The sequence below is a fragment of the Protopterus annectens genome, chromosome 1.part1 (genome assembly GCF_019279795.1).
Source record: "Protopterus annectens isolate FY-2018-M chromosome 1.part1, PAN1.0, whole genome shotgun sequence".
Taxonomy (NCBI): Eukaryota; Metazoa; Chordata; order Ceratodontiformes; family Protopteridae; genus Protopterus; species Protopterus annectens.
The window spans coordinates 778,563,256-778,584,403 of NC_056726.1; the positions used below are offsets into that span (position 1 = coordinate 778,563,256).

At 42.9% G+C, this 21,148-nt stretch overlaps 1 protein-coding gene across 1 annotated transcript in view; it reads left to right on the forward strand.

Moving 5' to 3' along the window:
* The first annotated feature begins 765 nt into the window (after positions 1–765).
* LOC122815046 (ubiquitin-associated protein 2-like) overlaps positions 766–21,148 on the forward strand; it is a 72,077-nt gene continuing 51,694 nt past the window's right edge. Inside the window, exon 1 of the mRNA XM_044087297.1 lies at positions 766–783. Within this exon, the coding sequence (XP_043943232.1) occupies positions 766–783 (18 nt within the window). The remainder of the gene's footprint in view (positions 784–21,148) is intronic.

Here is a 21,148-nt window from a genome sequence, read left to right on the forward strand (position 1 = left end):
AAACCACCTGTGAATTGTTTGGGACGCGTTTGGAGATTGAGAACGGGAGTAGATGGTGTACTGTGGGAGAAAAGTGTTGTAGGAGATGTGAAAGAAATTGTTTTGCGGTCCTGATGAGTGAAAAGCTACATGCTTTGTGTACATTTATTGGTGGATTTTTTTATTGAAGTAAGAAAATAGTTTTAACTTTCCAGAGTAATCTGCATTGTAAAGCAATATAATGTTGCTTAGTTCTCTGGTACATGGATTTTAGCTTCTTTTTTTACTTTTCTACTTCTGCCTAATTTGATGATTGATACTGAAGCCATGTTTCGGTAACTGGAGACACGTCAACATTCTCCAGGATGAGGAGATCTTCCAGAGAGTGCAGTTTCTTGTGGCTCCCAGCATTGAGCAGTAACACCTTTACTTGTCCTGAGTAGCTTTTGTTATGTTGGAAGGTTTGTCTGTCTGGCAGTGCCTAAAAAAGGTACTGTATGGGTGGGTAATGTTTTGGCCAATATCTAAAAGCCTAGCAGAGACAGAAAACCATCTGTTAACCATGTTCTCCCTGGCAAGTATTGGACCCCTTTATAGTGGTACCAGTAGCTAAGCCAATTGCTAGTCTTTTTCTGCTGGTATTGTGGCATCATCCTAGGAGATGGTAGAATGCTGCTCAATGCTAGGCTAATACCTGCCTGTGACACACATTCTGAGAGCTCAATCATGTGTCTCTTCATATAATCCAAGGCGGTATGTCTCTGGCCATTCATGCCCACATGGACTATGAGTCATAACTTAGAGGTAAGTACCCGTAACCGTCCCTGTATCCAACTTGGTAAGAGGGACATCAGTGTGTCTCACAAACAATGACGTCTGTTATGACCAGAATATTGGGTTGTTGACTGTTTTGCCTTCTGGGCTTGGTAGTTGAGGCACAGTGAGATGTGGCTGTGTGTGTTGTGATGGCAATTGTCTTGTTTGTGTATATGCAGAGTTTCTGAGGACTGCACAGTTGAGGCCTTTGAGGTTTGGGTAAGTTATATGTGAGTACCTCAGGATGTGTGGGTCTGTGCAACTGGTCCTTTGTGGCTGCTGTGAGCGACGTTTGAAAGTCACTAACAACCCGTTTTGTTGCTTTGTGTCTGTATGTGAGAGTCTAGCCTCCAGTGTCAGTGTGTACCTACATCTCTCACATACTGTATTTTTTTTGAGAATTAAGTGGTTGTCTGTGCATAAGGCGATTGTTGCATTGCCTCAGGATATCCATGTCCACCAAGTTGGATGCAGAGATAGCAGGAAAGTGCCCATCCATTGGTGTAGGTCATAATGTGTTCTTGAAAGGGTAGCAGTGGAGTGCATTTGTAACTGGATGAGGGAAGGGTTCTTGCTTTGTGTAATCTTCAGCTAACCTAACCAGCGATGTTGCCCAGGGCTAAATCACATGCTCTTTGAGCAGCCATAGTCCTGGGTGCCATAATGAGGTAGCACAGCAAACCTTCGAAGTATATTGAAAATGAACATTGTTTCCAGATGTTTCCATCTGTACAAGGGCACTGGGACACCTCCATGCAAGTATGCAGAATTTATACTTGCACTGGAAATATAAACAACTGACTACTCAGACTTCTGACCAGTAAAACAGCTACACTTGGATCCCTTTTGATTGCTTCCCAACTTAGACCAGGTAAACACCTACTACCACTAGATGAATAATCCCAGACCTCCTAATGTAAAAGCACAGTAGAGTGTGTCTGGTGTGAAATGCTACCACAAACAAACTTAAAGATACAGATACAGTAGTGTACTTTAAACTGCTTATAAAATTGGGATTATTCAGTAAAAGTACTTCACTTTATAGAAATGAGCCAAGAGCCGCTCAGTTGTGTAGGATTTATCATCTTTCGGCTTTTCCGCTGTGGCGACCACTAACGGGATCACCTGTTTCCATTTCTTCCTGTCCTCTGCATCTTGCTCTGTCCCACCAACCACCTGCATGTCCTCTCTCACCACATCCATAAACCTTATCTTAGGCCTTCCTCTTTTCCTGTTAGGTTAGCATCTTTTTCCCAATATACTCAGCATCCCTCCTCAGCACATGTCCAAACCAACGTAATCTTGCCTCTCTGGCTTTGTCTTCAAACCTTCCAACTTGGGCTGACCCTCTAATATACTTATTCCTAATCCTGTCCACCCTCGTCGCACCCAGTGAAAATCTTAACATCTTTAACTCTGCCACATCCAGCTCAAACTCGTGCCTTTTTGTCATTGCCACCGTCTCCAACCCATATAACATAGCTGGTCTCACTACCCTCTTGTAGACCTTCCCTTTCACTCTTACAGGTACTCGTCTGTCATAAATCACTCCTGATACTCTTCTCCACCCACTCCATCCTGCCTGTACTCTCTTCACCTCTCTTCCACACTCACCGTTACTCTGAACTATTGACCCCAAGTATTTAAACTCATCCACCTTTGCAACCTCAACTCCTTGCATCCTCACCATTCCTCTATCCTCCCTCTCATTCACACACATATATTCTGTCTTAGTCCTGCTAACCTTCATTCCTCTTCCCTCTAGAGCATATCTCCATCTCTCCAGGGTCTCCTCCACCTGTTCCATACTCTCACTACAGATCACAATGTCATCTGCAAACATCATAGTCCACGGGGACTCCTGTCTGATCTCGTCTGTCAACCTGTCCATCACCATTGCAAATAAGAAAGGGCTCAGAGCTGATCCTTGATGTAACCCCACCTCCACCTTAAACGCATCCGTCACTCCCACCGCAGACCTCACCGCCGACACACTACCCTCGTACATATCCTGTACCACTCTTACATACTTCTGAGACTCCTGACTTCGTCATACAATACCACAACTCTCTAGGCACCCTGTCATATGCTTTCTCTAAGTCTACAAAAACACAATGCAACTCCTTCTGACATTCTCTGTACTTCTCCATCAACACTCTCAGAGCAAACATCGCATCTGTAGTGCTCTTTCCCGGCACGAAACCATACTTCTGATCACTAATCATCACGTCCCTTCTTAACCTAGCTTCCACTACTCTTTTCCATATCTTCATGCTGTGACTGATCAATTTAATCCCTTTGTAGTTAGTTACTACAGCTCTGCACATCACCCTTATTCTTAAAAATTGGTACCAAAACACTTTTTCTCCATTCCTCAGGCATCCTGTCACTTTCCAAGATTTCATTAAACAATCTGGTTAAAAACTCCACTGCCATTTCACCTCCTGTTCTGGATGTTGTGGAAGATGTGTTTGCAGAGGCTTCACTTAATCCTGATTCTCTGCCTCCTGCTCCTGTTAAACCGGATAGGTATTACAGGGTGCCTGAGGCTCATAAATATCTTTATAAGAGTCCTAGGGCGGACCCAGAAACTATTAGTCAGGGACCTAAGGGTGTCAAGGCCTCTGTTGTAAAAATCCGGTTCCTCTGGATAAAGAAGCCAGAGCTTTGGATAGATGGGGAAAAAAGGTCTATACATCTTCTACCTTAGCTATGACGGCCTTGAATTGCCAGTTTCATATGTTGAAATATCAAAACTTTCTTCTTTCTCAATTGAAGTCTAAGGTGGATGCTCTGGAAGGCATTGAATGTAAAGAATTACAAGATTTGGTGCATGTCTCTGAACAGGTGGGTAAGCATACATTACAGTGTGGTTTTGATGCTGTGTAGGCCTCGTCTAGGGTGGCTGCCACTGGCTCAGTTCTTCGCAGGCACGCCTGGCTGAAGGATCAGAATTTATCTGATCATGTTAAGACAAGGATTTTGGATGCTCCTTTGCAGTCTGATGTGTTGTTTGGTTCACCTGTGGAGTCAGTCTTGAAGAAAATGGAAGACAAGGCTAAGTCTATGCAGGCTGTTAAAGATTTTTTGCAAGTTCAGCCTCCGAAGTTTAGTAGGAATTGGCCTGCTAAGGAGTGGACGTATCCTTCTTATGATTCTCAGTCTAGGGGTAGATCTAGACGTGGTAGGGGGAGAGCTCAGAGTTCTTTCAGGCCTAGAACAGGGAGTTCACCTGCACAATCTTCGGATGAGGGCAGGGGCCAGTCCTTTCGTAAACAGGCCCAATGACCTACCTTTTCAGCTGCCAGATCCTTCTTGCCTGGCAGCACCTTTGGGAGGAAGGTTAGCAGTCTTCAAGGAAAATTGGAGGTTGATTACCCAGGACAAATGGGTATTGGATATCATACGCCAGGGTTACAAGTTTTATTTCCATACCTTGCCTCCTTTCAAAGACATGCCGGACGTTCCTCCTCAGCAAAGACTAGAGGCTCACAAACAAATTTCTCTGCTACTTCAAATAGGGGCCATACAACCGGTCCCTCTGCCAGAAGTGGGCCTAGGATTTTATTCTCGCCTGTTTCTAGTACCAAAGAAAGGAAACACGTGGAGACCAATTTTGGATTTATCTATCCTCAACACATATCTGGACATTCCCAAGGTCAAAACGTTGGAGTTACAACAGCTTTTACCTCTGCTGGGCAAAGATCACTGGATGGTGACTCTGGATCTCAAGGAGGCTTACCTTCATGTTCCTATCAGGCCCAGTTGCAGGAAGTATCTGCGTTTTGGCTGGGACTTCACATTATCAGTTCTCTGCATTGCCCTTTGGCTTATCTACTGCGCCCAGAGTATTCACGAAGGTTCTGGCTCCAGTGGTAGCTTTCTTCAGGCTAAGAGGAATACAAATCTATCCTTATTTGGACGACTGCCTGATTCTGGCCCAAGAAAAGGACGAACTTCTTCATCATCTACAGTATGTGATGGCAGTGTTAAGATGCCTGGGGTATTCTGTGAACGAAATAAAGTCCAGTCTAGTACCCTCTCAGGACATGTGCTTTCTGGGTGTGAGACTGAATACAGCATCCCAGATGGCCTTTTGACCCCGGACAAACAAAAGGATCTTTCTCTTTACTTCCACTAATTGTCTCGTCAGTCCAGGCTGACTGCAAGGACAGTCCTTCAAGCCTTGGGGTTCATGGCATCTTGTATTCTGGTACTTCCCAATGCCAAACTGCATATGAGGAAGCTACAATGGTATCTCAAGAATGTATGGACACAGCACTGCCAAGATTTGGACACTGTCATTCAGATAATACCTTGCATTCAAAAGGAGTTTTGTGGTGGGCTCAGGAATGTCACCTAAACAAGGGACTCTCTGTGACCCGGCCAGAGGCGAGTCAGATTTTAACGACAGATGCCTCAGACAAAGCTTGGGGAGCTCATCTAAACGGAAAATGGGTACAAGACACGTGGCCTGCCAGACTTCAACATCTACATATCAACTTGAAGGAGATGTTAGCAGTCCAATTTGCATTGATAGCTTTCAAGAATTTACTTCTTCCAGGGCAGGTGTTGATTCAAGCAGACAACACAACTGTCATGTGGTACATCAACAAGCAAGGGGAACATTCTTTTCCTCTGTGCAGACAAGCAATGATTTTGTGGGAGACTGCTCTCAGTTTACAGCTAAATCTTCAGGCAAGGTTTCTACCAGGAGCACAGAACTCCTTAGCAGATGTGTTGAGCAGACAAATTATGGATCCCCACGAGTGGAAATTGGATCCTCATGTATTTCAGAGATTGACAGTGTTATGGGAACTCCAGACATAGATCTGTTCGCTTCTCCACTAAATTACCAGCTGCCAAAGTTTTGCACAAAAAGGTTTCATCCCACAGCTTGGAAAGTGGATGCTCTCTCATTCAATTGGAGCAATCTTCACGTGTATGCCTTTCCACCTCTGCCTCTCCTCCCAAAGGTACTCCTGAAGGTCAGACAGGACAAGCCAAACATGATTTTAATAGCTCCAGATTGGCCTCGACAGCACTGGTACCCATTACTGAGAAGTCTGGTGCAGGAGCCTCCATGGCCTTTGCCTTGATTCCTCACCTGCTGTCTCAGGAGAACAGTCACTTACTCAATGTCAAACTTCATTCTCTACATCTGACAGCCTGGCATATTCTGTTTTGAACCCTGGAGGGTCTAAGCTTCCACAACAAGTTTTGAATGTTATTTTGGAGGCCAGAAGGCCTAGTACAAGGAAAGTTTACGAGATAAATGGAGGAGATTTTTATTTTGGAGTACAGCAAAGGACTTTGATGTTTCTAAACCTAATTTAAGTGTTGCACTTCAATACCTTACTGAGTTCTTGGACAAAGGTTTGTCCTTCTCCTCTGTAAAGGTTCATGCTGCAGCAATTTCTGCTCACTATGACTGTGACCCACCATTATTTTCTCAGCCTTTGTTTAAGCAATTCCTTAGAGGGGCAAAGAATATAAGACCCCCACGTAGAGCTCCTACTCCTGCTTGGGATCTCAATTTTGTGTTGGAGAAACTCACTCTACAGCCTTTTGAGCCTGCAGCATCAGCAGAGTTGAAATATTTATCATGGAAGACTGCTTTTTTGTTGGCCATTACCTCTGCGAAGGGTTTCTGAATTACAGGCCCTTATGGCAGTTGAGCCTTTCTTAATTTTCCACAAGGACAGGGTGTCTTTCGTACTAACCCTTCTTTTATGCCTAAAGTGGTTTCTAGTGTGGCTTTAAACCAAACTATTCATTTGCCTACTTTTATGCAAACCCCAAAATAAAGGGGAAAGGATTTTGCACACTTTGGATATACATAGACAGTTGCGATATTATTTGAGCAGAACTAAAGGGTTCAGGCAGTCTCAGCAGTTGTTTGTTTCTTTTGCTTTGGGTTCTCAGGGCAAACCTGTTTCAAAACAAACTATTTCTAAGTGGATTGGGTTTTGTATTTCTTTCTGTTATTCCCATCATGGTAAGGAGGTTCCAGCTGGGATTAGGCCTCATTCCACTAGGGCTACTGCCACTTCTACAGCTTTTCTAAGGGGGGTGGCTACTAGAGATATTTTGGAAGCAGCTACTTGGAGTTCAGTGCATACTTTCTCTAAGCATTACCACCTTCCACTTTACTCTAAATCTAGGGCTGGATTTGCCACTGCTATTTTACAGGGCATTTTGGCAGCCACTAATGCTTTATAGTTTTGCCATCCTCCCTTACCTCTGCTTTGGGATTCTACCCATATGTAAGGACTGCAGCAATGTGAGATGAAGAACATAGTACAGTTTTGTACCTACCATAAATGTAGATGTTCAAGATCCACATTGCTGCAGTCCAACCTCCCTCCTTCCCTCTGTTGTTGAAGGTGGTGGTGTAGTTTGTGTTGTACATAATGTAAATATGGTTAGTGCAGTGGTGGTTGTTTAGTTTTTGCTGGTTTTTGGCTTTGGCCTTTCTTGTTAGTTCCTTCTGACATCTGGGGCAAGAAAAGACTGAGGAAATGACGTCGGTCATGCGCTTTTGTACCCTGACGTCCTGATGTCAGTGTTAAGCGCCTTGACCGACGTCAGCCTTATACTTTGGTATTCGGGCCGACCGAGGACAGCGGACTACCCATATGTAAGGACTGCAGCAATGTGGATCTTCGAACATCTACATTTATGGTAGGTACAAAACTGTACTTTTTGTTGCTTTGTGTCTGTATGTGAGAGTCTAGCCTCCAGTGTCGGTGTGTACCTACATCTCTCACATACTGTATTTCTTTTTGAGAATTAAGTGGTTGTCTGTGCATAAGGCGATTGTTGCATTGCCTCAGGATATCCATGTCCACCAAGTTGGATGCAGAGATAGCAGGAAAGTGCCCATCCATTGGTGTAGGTCATAATGTGTTCTTGAAAGGGTAGCAGTGGAGTGCATTTGTAACTGGATGAGGGAAGGGTTCTTGCTTTGTGTAATCTTCAGCTAACCTAACCAGCGATGTTGCCCAGGGCTAAATCAGATGCTCTTTGAGCAGCCATAGTCCTGGGTGCCATAATAAGGTAGCTAGCACAGCAAACCTTTGAAGTATATTGAAAATGAACATTGTTTCCAGATGTTTCCATCTGTACAAGGGCACTGGGACACCTCCATGCAAGTATGCAGAATTTATACTTGCACTGGAAATATAAACAACTGACTACTCAGACTTCTGACCAGTAAAACAGCTACACTTGGAGCCCTTTTGATTGCTTCCCAACTTAGACCAGGTAAACACCTACTACCACTAGATGAATAATCCCAGACCTCCTAATGTAAAAGCACAGTAGAGTGTGTCTGGTGTGAAATGCTACCACAAACAAACTTAAAGATACAGATACAGTAGTGTACTTTAAACTGCTTATAAAAGTGGGATTATTCAGTAAAAGTACTTCACTTTATAGAAATGAGCCAAGAGCCGCTCAGTTGTGTAGGATTTATCATCTTTCGGCTTTTCCGCTGTGGCGACCACTAACGGGATCACCTGTTTCCATTTCTTCCTGTCCTCTGCATCTTGCTCTGTCACACCAACCACCTGCATGTCCTCTCTCACCACATCCATAAACCTTATCTTAGGCCTTCCTCTTTTCCTGTTACGTTAGCATCTTTTTCCCAATATACTCAGCATCCCTCCTCAGCACATGTCCAAACCAACGTAATCTTGCCTCTCTGGCTTTGTCTTCAAACCTTCCAACTTGGGCTGACCCTCTAATATACTTATTCCTAATCCTGTCCACCCTCGTCGCACCCAGTGAAAATCTTAACATCTTTAACTCTGCCACATCCAGCTCAAACTCCTGCCTTTTTGTCATTGCCATCGTCTCCAACCCATATAACATAGCTGGTCTCACTACCCTCTTGTAGACCTTCCCTTTCACTCTTACAGGTATTCGTCTGTCATAAATCACTCCTGATACTCTTCTCCACCCACTCCATCTTGCCTGTACTCTCTTCTTCACCTCTCTTCCACACTCACCGTTACTCTGAAATATTGACCCCAAGTATTTAAACTCATCCACCTTTGCAACCTCAACTCCTTGCATCCTCACCATTCCTCTATCCTCCCTCTCATTCACACACATATATTCTGTCTTAGTCCTGCTAACCTTCATTCCTCTTCTCTCTAGAGCATATCTCCATCTCTCCAGGGTCTCCTCCACCTGTTCCATACTCTCACTACAGATCACAATGTCATCTGCAAACATCATAGTCCACGGGGACTCCTGTCTGATCTCGTCTGTCAACCTGTCCATCACCATTGCAAATAAGAAAGGGCTCAGAGCTGATCCTTGATGTAACCCCACCTCCACCTTAAACGCATCCGTCACTCCCACTGCAGACCTCACCGCCGACACACTACCCTCGTACATATCCTGTACCACTCTTACATACTTCTGAGACTCCTTACTTCCTCATACAATACCACAACTCTCTAGGCACCCTGTCATATGCTTTCTCTAAGTCTACAAAAACACAATGCAACTCCTTCTGACATTCTCTGTACTTCTCCATCAACACTCTCAGAGCAAACATCGCATCTGTAGTGCTCTTTCCCGGCACGATACCATACTGCTGATCACTAATCATCACGTCCCTTCTTAACCTAGCTTCCACTACTCTTTTCCATATCTTCATGCTGTGACTGATCAATTTAATCCCTTTGTAGTTAGTTATTACAGCTCTGCACATCACCCTTATTCTTAAAAATTGGTACCAAAACACTTTTTCTCCATTCCTCAGGCATCCTGTCACTTTCCAAGATTTCATTAAACAATCTGGTTAAAAACTCCACTGCCATTTCACCTAAACACCTCCATGCTTCCACAGGTATGTCATCTGGGCCAATAGCCTTTCCATTCTTCATTCTTTTCATAGCTATCCTTACTTCCTCCTTGCTAATCCATTGTACTTCATGATTCACTATCCCTACATCATGCAACATTTTCTCCCTCATTCTCTTCATTCATCAACCGCTCAAAGTACTCTTTCCATCTCCTCAACACACACTCCTCACTTGTGAGTATGTTTCCCTCATTATCCTTTATCATCTTTACCTGCTGCACATTTTTCCTAGCTTAGTCCCTCTGTCTAGCCAATCGGTACAGGTCCTTATCTCCCTCCTTGGTATCCAACCTTTCACACAACTCTTCATGTGCCTTATCCTTAGCCTTCGCCACCTCTCTCTTTGCCATGCACCTCATCTCCTTATACTCCTGTCTACTTTCTTCATCTCTCTGACAATCCCACTTCTTCTTTGCCAAACTCTGTTTGTATACTCTCCTGTACTTCGTCATTCCACCACCATGTCTCCTTGTCGTCCTTCCTCTGTCCAGATGTGATACCAAGCACCTTTCTAGCCGTCTCCCTTGCTAGCTCTGCTGTAGTTACCCAGCTATTTGGTAACTCTTCACTGCCACCCAGTGCCTGTCTTAACTCATCCCTGAACTCCACCTCACAATTACCCTTTTTCAGTTTCCACCATTTGATCCTTGGTGCTGCCCTCACACTCCTCCTCCTCTTCTTGATCACCAACGTCATCCTGCAAACCATCCTATGCTGCCTAACTACACTTTCTCCGGTCACCACTTTACAGTCTGCAGTCTCCTTCAAACTGGCCCTCCTACATAAGATATAATCCATCTGTGTGCGTCTTCCTCCACTCTTGTATGTCACCCTATGCTCCTCCCTCTTGTTAAAATATGTATTCACCACAGCTATGTCAATCCTTTCGCAAAATACACTACCATCTAACCTTCTGCATTCCTTTGTTTAACGCCATACCTACCCATCACTTCCTCATCCCTTCTGTTCCCTTCACCAACATGCCCATTGAAATCTGCTCTAATCACCACTCTCTCATCCTTGGGTACAGTCATCACCACTTCATCCAATTCACTCCAAAATTTTTCTTTCTCATCCATTGCAAACCCAGCTTGTGGAGCATATGCACTAACAGCATTCATCATTACACCATCAATTTCCAGCTTCATAAACATCACTCTATCCGACACTCATTTCACCTCCAAAACACACTTAGCATATTGTTCCTTCCGAATAACTCCTACGCCATTTCTCCTCCCATCCACACCATGATAAAACAATTTGAACCCACCTCCGATGCACCTATTCTTACTCCCCTTCCATCTGGTCTCTTGCACACACAATATACTAACCTTCCTTCTGTCCATCGTATCAGCTAGCTCTTTCCCTATACCAGTCATACTGCCAATATTCAAAGTTCCGACCCTCACTACCACAGTCCTAGCCTTTCTCCTCTCTTCCTGCCTTCGGCCATGCCTTTCGCCTCTTCTCCTCCTTCAGCCAACAGTAGCCCAATGTCTGCCAGCACCCTGTTGGCTAACAGTACTGGTGGCGGTCGTTGTTAACCCGGGCCTTCACCGATCCGGTATGGAAATATTTACTGGTGTCTGCATGAAAAAAATTGGCGAAGTTTTACGCCAGATGCCCTTCCTGACGCAACCCTCCCCATTTATCCAGGCTTGGGACCGATTTATAAAGGCACTAAAACAAGGTTAGATGGTAAGACCTCTAGCCACTGAAACCACTACTTGCAGGAATCTCTAGTGTGCTTCCCAATCCCCAGCCTATATGGACCAGTCTGCCACCTACTGCCACTAGATCGGAAATCCACTGTCTTCTTGATGTAAAAACACAGAAAAGTGCTTACTAGAGTGTAAAAATACAGTACTTTATTCAATGGCTAGCTAGATAATGAATTCAGAGCAAGTGAATCAGTAGAACAGAGAGTTAATATGCACTTTTTTGAAAATAAGCAAAAGTAAGGCAAATAAAGATAAAAACAGCAGTGTAGAAAGAGAGGAAAGAGAGGAGCTTATAAAGCTGAATTTACAGTAAGGGTGGGGAGCTTAAAATCACCAAGTTTAAAAAGCAGGCTGAGTGGTAAAAAACTAGCAAGGGAGTCATCAACAGTGCTTGTAGTTTTTGCAGGTCTTGAGACAAAGAACCAGAAATTCCCTGTGTATTTAATTATCACTCAAGAAACAAATTGACCAGTGTAAACATGAAATGTGCAGCCTAGGTAATTTGAGTGCCTATTTGCCACATAGAACAAAAACACCAGGCCAAGCAGATTTCTTAACAGAAAAAATGGAACACGTAAAACAGGAAGCAGCTCTATTCGCTTAAGAAACTCACGGGCAAAAAATATAGAATTATTTTTTCTCACTTAGTGGGGAGTCACCAGTAATGCTTGTAGTTTGCCGGTCTTGTCTTATCTGAAAGGACAAAAAAAAACGAAATTCTCTATTTAAATATCACTCAAGAAATTAACCAGTGGGGAAAAAAAAACATGAAATGTGCTACCTAGGTAATTTGTGTCTATCTGCCACATAGAACAAAAACACCAGGTCTAGAAGATTTCTTAAAACAGAAAACAAAATGGAGCAGGTAAAAGATAAAGCATCTCTTATCAGTTTAATCAACTCCCAGACAAAAAAATGTAGATTTTCCTCATCTAGCAGGCAGTCAGCAAAAGTGTTTGTAATTTTTGCTGGTCTGGAGTCTTCTCAGAAAGACTGTCTAACATCATGCTGTCTACTCATGTGTAGAAATAACTCTAAAGCACTTAAGGTGTTACTGAAAAACTAAATGGAAGCGTAAGAAATTTGTGTCTTCCTTTAGACATACTAAGTGTGCACATATGAAACGGTCTTCATCTGACTTGGTTTACCAGAATCTCACTGGCAAATAGAGGAATGAATTTGCATTTGGCATGCTATTAACATTGTCTGTAGAAGCATTCTGCTACTTTTCTTCGCTTTACTCAGGTCTTGTGGATCTTTGCATACACCGAACATGTCAAGGCTTAGTACAGTAACATTCTGTTCACCTAGTCAGTTGGCTTAGTTTGTTCCATAATTACATATTCTTCTTTTCTGTTCTCCAGCTTCCTTTTAGTGATACTGCAACTTTTTGGAGCATACATGACTGGGTTAATTTTGAAGGATCTGCTTGAATTTGTCACATAACTGCCAAACCTCCTGCACCATTAAGTAATTCTTCACAGTTAAGAAGCAAGTCATTAACTCTTTACATATGCATTATAATTTTTCACCATGCAAAACTTCTGGCAAGCCATATAACCCATTTAATACAAGCACTATTTATTTATTATTTTTATTTATTTATATTTGTTGACTGGGAGTGTCCGACTGGACGTAGGTCCATTTTCACCGGAGGCCCGGGGAGTAAAGCTCCACAGTTAAAGTAGACAGTATATACAATGGATTACATAGCGATTAACAATTTGATTAACATAGCAATTAATTACAAACATATTTACAGATGAAGAACATAGTACTTCAGTAGACAACTAAAATCTTTTTCTGCGAAGTACATAACAGACATTAAGAAATGTTACAATAAGAAGTTCCTGCTGTATAATAAGTTCTAGGCTTATGAGCATCTGAGCTTGCTATAATCAAGGTAGTTAGTGGGGTGGAAAGAAAGGTAGTGGTTGGATGGGGTGGGTGATATTAGAGTGGGAGTTGCAAGGGCATAGCCAGCATGTTTTTAGGTGTGCTTTTAGTAAAGTCTTGAAGTGGGTGCATGATGGTACGGAGGTAATTGTGGGTGGGAGGGAGTTCCATAATTTGGCTGTGGTGCAAGAGAATAGTGCTTCACTAGCAGAGTTATTGGCTTTAGTGATATACAAGTGATTTTTGTTTGAGTATAGACATTGTGTTAGTCTATATCCCATTATTATACTGCAGATTATTTTGGGCTTTTCTACAGAGTTCTTGATTCCTCTTGCTCAGATGAATTCTCTCTTTCCTACTGTTGACCACAAATAAGACATGTTCATGGTTTTATTTTTCAGAGTCATTTCTCACTCTTATACACTTAAAAAAAATGTCTACAACTCTTGTTTAACTAACCCAGTGCAGGACATTTCTTTTTATCATGTTTGTTTACTTTAAGATCTTTACCTTTGATCCTAGAAGGTCGATTTTACATTTTTATAAATAGATCCTGTGCAAAACATAGTCACAGCACATTTTTCATGGTTCTCATTCACACACTTCTTGCCAAGTCATTTTTCCTTACTTGTATGTGCAGTTTTACAAATTCGAACCCTTACGTTCTGTATTGGAAATAATTTAATGTATTGTGTGTGCACATGTTGCTTTATTTAAACATTTGATCTGCTTCATACAGTGTCTACTCAGATGACTGATTTTTGTGTACCACATACAATTTTTTCATACCAATGTATCATGTAACTCCCCAAACTGAAGTCTTTTTAATTCCATAAATTATGCAGTCTGTATTTTCCATAGAACCGTGTGAAGTACAATTCATATGTACCAGATTTTTTCACCTTACAGTAATTTTGAATTTCTTATTTCATGGTTATGAAGTCTTTCTTTCCATTTCAAAATATAGATATTATGTGCTTCAATAATTTCTTCTCTTTAGCATGCAGAAATATGACCTATGCCTGATGGTATAAACCTTGGCTTTAGATGAGTCACTAGTGAAGTGACAACCTGACCTCATAGGTTTTCCATTGTTGTGCTCACAGTAAGGAACAAATTGAGCATTTGGGGCAACAGCCCCCCCGACAAATTGCCTTTTAGACAGAGATTTTTAGAGCGTGTAGCTGCATCATGTCTCAGACTGAAGTGAAGACTAATCCTGCTTTATTTTAGACCTTCAGACGCCTTGTAACATTTTGGTTCTGAACTGAAAATGTGAATGTATGCTTAGTGAGTTAATCTTATTGGACTATTCCCTGAGGTACAGTAGTTTTGGTGTTAGCATCTAAATAGAAGGTATGTGTATGGCATATTCTCTTGCATCTGGAGATGCAGACTGGCACAACCTCCTTGTACAAAACATTTTAAAGGTTTAACATTGAGTTTCAGAATTAAGTAAAATTCATTGGATGTTCATCGTGTTATCCTGCTGCAGTCATCACACTTGGGTTATCCTGCCGTCAGGTGGTCCCGCAGTCTGCCCGAATTCCAAAGTCTTGGTCCGGCGTCTGTTGCTGTCGCTTCTTCCCTGATGTCAGTGAGGCATCCAACGCCATTTTCTTCAGTCTTTCTTGCCGTGCGGTGCCCGAAGCAGAAACAGTTCGCAAGTGCCGATTGGCCGACACCTGAGATTTTCGATTTGAATTTCAGTCCGAAGTCTTCAATAAAGCTAAGTACCCCGTTGGGGAACATTTTCTTGCCTCAGTCCGATGTCAGAAAAAGTTAACAATTGCATTTCTTGTGAGAAGCAAATACCTCATAAGGACTTCCATTCAGACCACGACGTCACAGGTTGTCGGTTTTGTGCTAGGTTTAATAAACGAACTATCAAACGCCGTTTTGACTTCGCACGGCATTACTTTGGTAGGAAATTTAATTATATCATGCCGTCGGAGCAGCCGACAACCGCTACTCATAAAAAACGCAAGGATAAGGACAGGCAGCCTAGGAATAAGCCAGACACCGAGGCCTCAGCTGGGCCTGTCACCGGTTCTTCGGTTTTCAGTGAGGTGCCTACGCAGCCCCTGACGACCGCAGAGCTGGAACCCCAGACAGCTGTGGATTCCCATGCGGAGTCTACTAGGCCAATGCAGCCTTCTACCGACACCGGAGCAGAACTAGACACCGGTGCAACGGAAACACCTTCAGTTTATGAAGGTGTCTTCAGACCGACTACACTCACCATTAAATCTTATGCTAAACTTAAAACTCCTTTAAAACCAAAGAAAACTGTACATCAGTCTACAGTTCAAGGCCCCAAGCCTAAGAAACACATGCTTAAAATGGCTGAAGATTTGATTACCCTTATCAGGGGTGCCCATCCCCCTCCTGATAAAAGACCAAGACAAGAGGAGGATTATGCATCCTCTGACCAGGTTTCTCTCTCCTCAGATTCTTCTGAGGAACAGGATTACACTTTTCTACCTTATGAAGATTCTGATGCTGAAGACTCTATTCCCTCAGCATCTCCCCCTGAAGATTACTCCTTTGGGGAAACTTTACATACCATGAGGGAACATTTCCACTAGGAAGGCCAGGATTACTCAGATTCTAAGAAAAGGCTCCGAGAGTTCCTTTTGCTACCCCAGCACAGACCTCTTGCTATCCCTCCTGTTCTGGATATTGTGGATGATGTTTACTTGGAGTCTAGTTTAAATCCAGACAGATATTACAGAGTACCTGACTCACACAAATTCCTTTATAAAAGCCCTGTAGCTGACCCAGAAATCATTTCCCAGGGTCCTAAGGGAGCTAAAACTTCTATGGCTAAAAATCCTGTGCCCTCTGAAAGGGATTCCAGAGCCCTAGATAGATGGGGCAAGAAAATATACACCCCAGCTACTCTGGCTATGAGAGCATTAAATTGCCAGTTTCACATGTTGAAATATCAACAATTTCTAATGTCTCAGTTAAAACAAAAAATGAGCACACATTCAGAACTGGCTGAATTCAAATAAATGCAGGATCTGTTGCATGCAGCTGAACAGATGGGCAAACATACTTTACAATGCGGATTTGACTCATTGGAAGCTTCTTGTAGAGCAGCTGTTACTGGCTCTGTCATACGTAGGCATGCTTGGTTAAAAGAACAAACCCTCCCTGACCATGTTAAAGCAAAATTATTGGATGCACCTTTACAACAGGATGTATTTGGTGTCACAGCAGAAGAGGTTTTAAAGAAAATGGAGGATAAGGCAAAGTCTATGCAAACTGTCAAGGATTTTTTGCAGGTACAACCCCCTAGATTCAGCAGAAATTGGCCAACAAAAACTGGTCCTTTCCAGCTTCAGACAGATCACAGAGGGGTAACTACAGACGCCCAAGGGGCAGAGGTCAGTCACAGGGCCCTTACAAACCTCGCCAATGGGGTTCTGCTACCCAGAAAGGAGGAGAAGACAGGCCCCAAGCTAGCAGAAGACAAACACAATGACTCTATCCTCAAACTACCAAGCAAATCTCTCCTGGCAACTCCATTGTGGGGAAAACTAGCATTTTTTTGCAGACAACTGGCACATCATCACAAAAGACAAATGGGTTCTAAACATTGTGTCTCAAGGATACAGATTCCACTTTCATACCTTACCAAGGAACAAAGGAATGCCAAACCTGCCACCAAATCAATGGGCAGAGGCACAAAAACAATGAACATGAGAGCCATTCAACAGGTACCTACACAGGAGCAAGGACAAGGATTTTACTCAAGACTCTTCCTAGTCCCAAGAAAGGACAAAGCATGGAGACCCATTCTGGATCTTTCAATTCTGAACACCTATCTGCAAGTACCAAAATTCAAGATGCTTAACACTACAGCAGCTTCTTCCCATGCTGGGCAAGAATGCTTGGCTAGTCACTTTGGACCTCAAGGAGGCATACCTGCATGTCCCTATCAGACAAAATTGCAGAAGATACCTCCGCTTCATTGCAGGTTCAAAGCATTATCAATTCTCTGCACTGCCCTTTGGCTTATCTATTGCACCCAGGGTCTTCACAAAATGCCTGGCACCAGTAATTGCATACTGCAGACAAACAGGAATTTAAATATACCCATACCTGGACTGCCTTATTCAGGCAGAAAACAAAGACATTCTTTTAAAACATCTGTCATTTGTCAAACACCTTCCAAGTTGCCTAGGGTACACAGTAAACGAAAAGAAATCAAAACTAGTGCCCTCACAAAACATAATATTCCTAGGTGCCAGCTTGAATACAACGGCCCAGATGGCTTATCTCACGCCAGACAAGCAACGACAGCTGTTTCAATGTTTCAAAATAATGGCAACAAAGACCCAACTCCCTGCAAGAAAAATTCTGCAGGCTTTGGAATTCATGGCATCTTGCATACTACTAATACCATTTGCAAAACTGCATATGAGGAAATTACAATGGTACCTGAAAAGTGTATGGACTCATCACAACCACAGCTTGGAAACAATGATACCACTCATTCCCTGCCTTCAACAGGAGTTTCTATGGTGGGCACAGGCATGTCACCTCAACAAGGGTCAGCCTTTCACCTTACCCACAGCCAGGCAAACTATGACAACAGATGCATCGGACTATGCCGGGGAGCACACATGGCAGGGCAGTGCATTCAAGACAAATGGACTACAGATCAGAGGCATCTGCATATCAATCAAAAAGAAATGCTAGCAGTACAGAATGCCCTAACAGCTTTCAAGGACCTTCTACACCCAGGACAACTACTAATAAAGATGGACAATACCACAGTCATGTGGTACATAAGCGAGGGGGCACACTACCCTCTATGCAGGCAAGCAATGACCTTGTGGAACACTGCACTGTCTTACCAGGTTCAATTACAAACACAATTCCTGCCAGGACAGAAAAAATACATTGGCAGACGACCTAAGCAGAAGCATCATGGATCCACACAAATGGAAACTAGATCCACAAGTATTTGCAATGATAGCTCAAAAATGGGGATGCCCAGACATAGATCTGTTTGCAAGCCCCCACAACCACCAACTTCAAATATTTTGCACAAGGATCTTCCATCCACTAGCTTGGAAAGTGGACACCCTCTCATTCAGTTGGAAAACATTAACAGTGTATGCCTTCCCTCCACTACCTCTTCTAGCAAAGGTACTGCTGAAAGTCAGATTAGAGAGACCACAAATGATACTCGTTGCACCAGACTGGCCACGCCAGCATTGGTACCCAATTTTAATGAACATGGCCTAAGGCCCACCATGGATTTTGCCACAAATTCCTCACCTGCTCACCCAGCGAGATCATCAGATTCTACACAGCCAGCTCAAGACTTTAAACCTGGCTGCATGGCAAATTACCTAAACAACCAGCCAACACCTTTATCCAAAGCTGTTATGGATGTCATTCTGGAGGCCATGAGACCCAGCACCAGGAAAACCTATTCAGACAAATGGAAAAGATTCTGCGCCTTGAACCTAAACCCCCTTGATCCAAACATCCCTCAGATTCTACAATATTTAATTGAGATATTACACAAAGGACTTTCCTTTTCATCTATTAAGATCCACGCCTTAGCAATTTCAGCGCATTACAGCACGGATCCTCCTCTATTCTCACATCCACTCCTGAGAGAGTTCCTCAGAGGGGCTAAGAACTTAAGACCGTCAAGGAGAGCTCCAACACCTACTTGGGATCTCAACTTTGTTCTGGAAAAGCTTACACTACCGCCCTTTGAACCAGCTTTTTCTACTGATTTAAAATTTCTTTCATAGAAAACTGCCCTACTACTAGCAATAACCTCCGCTAGAAGAGTTTCAGCGCTACAGGCACTAATGGCAGTGGAACCTTTCATCATTTTTCATCAAGACGGAGTCTCTCTACGAACAAATCCTTCCTTTATGCCAAAGGCTGTATCCATTGTGGCCCTAAACCAAACCATTCACTTGCCCACCTTCTTCCCAAATCCCCAGAACAAAGGAGAAAGACTCCTGCACTCTTTGGACATTCACAGGCAATTACGTTACTGCTTGGATAAACTAAGGCTTTCAGAAAAACTGACCAGCTTTTTGTAGCCTATGCTACAGGATCACAAGGAAAAGCTATCTCAAAACAGACCATTTCAAAATGGATAGGGCATTGCATACGTTTCTGTTACACACATCATGGGAAACCAGTACCTGCTAACATTAGGTCCCACTCCACCAGGGCTACAGCTACATCAGCAGCCTTTCTCAGGGGAGTGCCAACCAAGGATATTCTGGAAGCTGCTACTTGGAGTTCAGTGCACACCTTCACCAAACACTATCACTTACCTCTGTACTCTTCAGACTAGAGCTGTTTTTCCACTGCAGTTTTGCAGGGCTTACTAGCTTCTTCTAACCCTGTGTGACGCCACCTCCCATCTTTAGCTTTGGGATTCAACCCAAGTGTGATGACTGCAGCAGGGTGAACACTCGAGCATCTACATTTATGGTAGGTACAAAACTGTACTTTTTGCATTGGAGCATAAATTTTTCAGAAAATAAAAACACGTAGGATTGGGCATCTCACTTCTGATGTGAAGTTGCCAGATTTTTGACTATTTTTCAGATTTAATCTTACAGTGAATAAACAGACCACATGACTTAATACATCTCTGTGTACTGTGATAACTGTAAAGGTGCTGAAGTTTGAAGGTAGTGCTATATTTACTTTACATACATTTTTCAGTTGTGTTTATCCATTGTATGTATTATTTCACAGAGATTGTTCTATTTCACATTTTTAGGTTTCACTGTTTTTAGCGTTATCACAGTCTTTTAGGACTTTTATTGTGTTCTTTGTTTAATTTGGGTTATTTTGTCCTGTGAATTCCGAGAACTTTTGTTAGTGCAGTACACTGATATGACCATCTCTTGTGGGGGTTGCAAGGAAAAAAAAAAACGTATAATAAACTTTCTTTATAACTGGGCTTATCCCATAATAGCCATGAATGACCCAAGACTGCATAATTTCGTACATCATGGGTATTCCACTGCTAAAGAGAGCTAGCAGCTAACCATTTTAGTATGATTTGTGCAGCTGCAATCTGTTATTCTAACATCTGTTGTGGTGAGTGCACTTGCATTGCTGTACTGTGCTACCACATTCAAAGGGCCAGTAGTTATTCTCACCCATCCCATCTCTTTGGGAGTGATATGCATACATCTCCACATTTTGTTTGATCTGAAGTAGTTGACTTCATTTGATCTAACCTGTGGGTTACAGATCCGTATTGGATCCGACAAGGCCCCATATCCATCATCTGATCCGAGCTCCAAGCTCCTCCCCTTACCCATAATACCATCTGTCTCCTTCCTCCCCAGTTTCGTTTGCCATTGGAAAAGCAAGCATTGTGGTCCAAGTTCTCAGCTAGTCATTTTGGATTAGTGAGTGAGTGTATTTTTGCACTTTTTGCTTCCCTCCTTAACTTTTTCCTAGCTTTACTATCTATCCTCCTCGCGCAGTCGTCGGAAAACAAAACAAAAAAAAACTTGGCTCCCTTTTTCAGTCTGTTCTTTTCTTTCTTTAGGGCATGTGTGTGTGTGTGTGTGTGTTCTGGGCCTTTTTAAGGACATGACTGAAACCTCTAAACTAGGTTTCAGAAAGTGCACAGAGTGTGACCATAAACTCCCCCCAGCCGATCGCCACACTGTATGTGGTGTCTGGGGGCAGCCTACCTACAAACCTCCTGTCGTATCTATGTCAGGTTTAATCCGAGGGTACTGAAGGACAGGAGGGCCAAACTCATCCTCAAGGGCCTAATTCCCTCTTTGGGGACCGTAACCCCCACATCAGTTGCAGCTTCAACTTCTACTCTTCCCCAGTC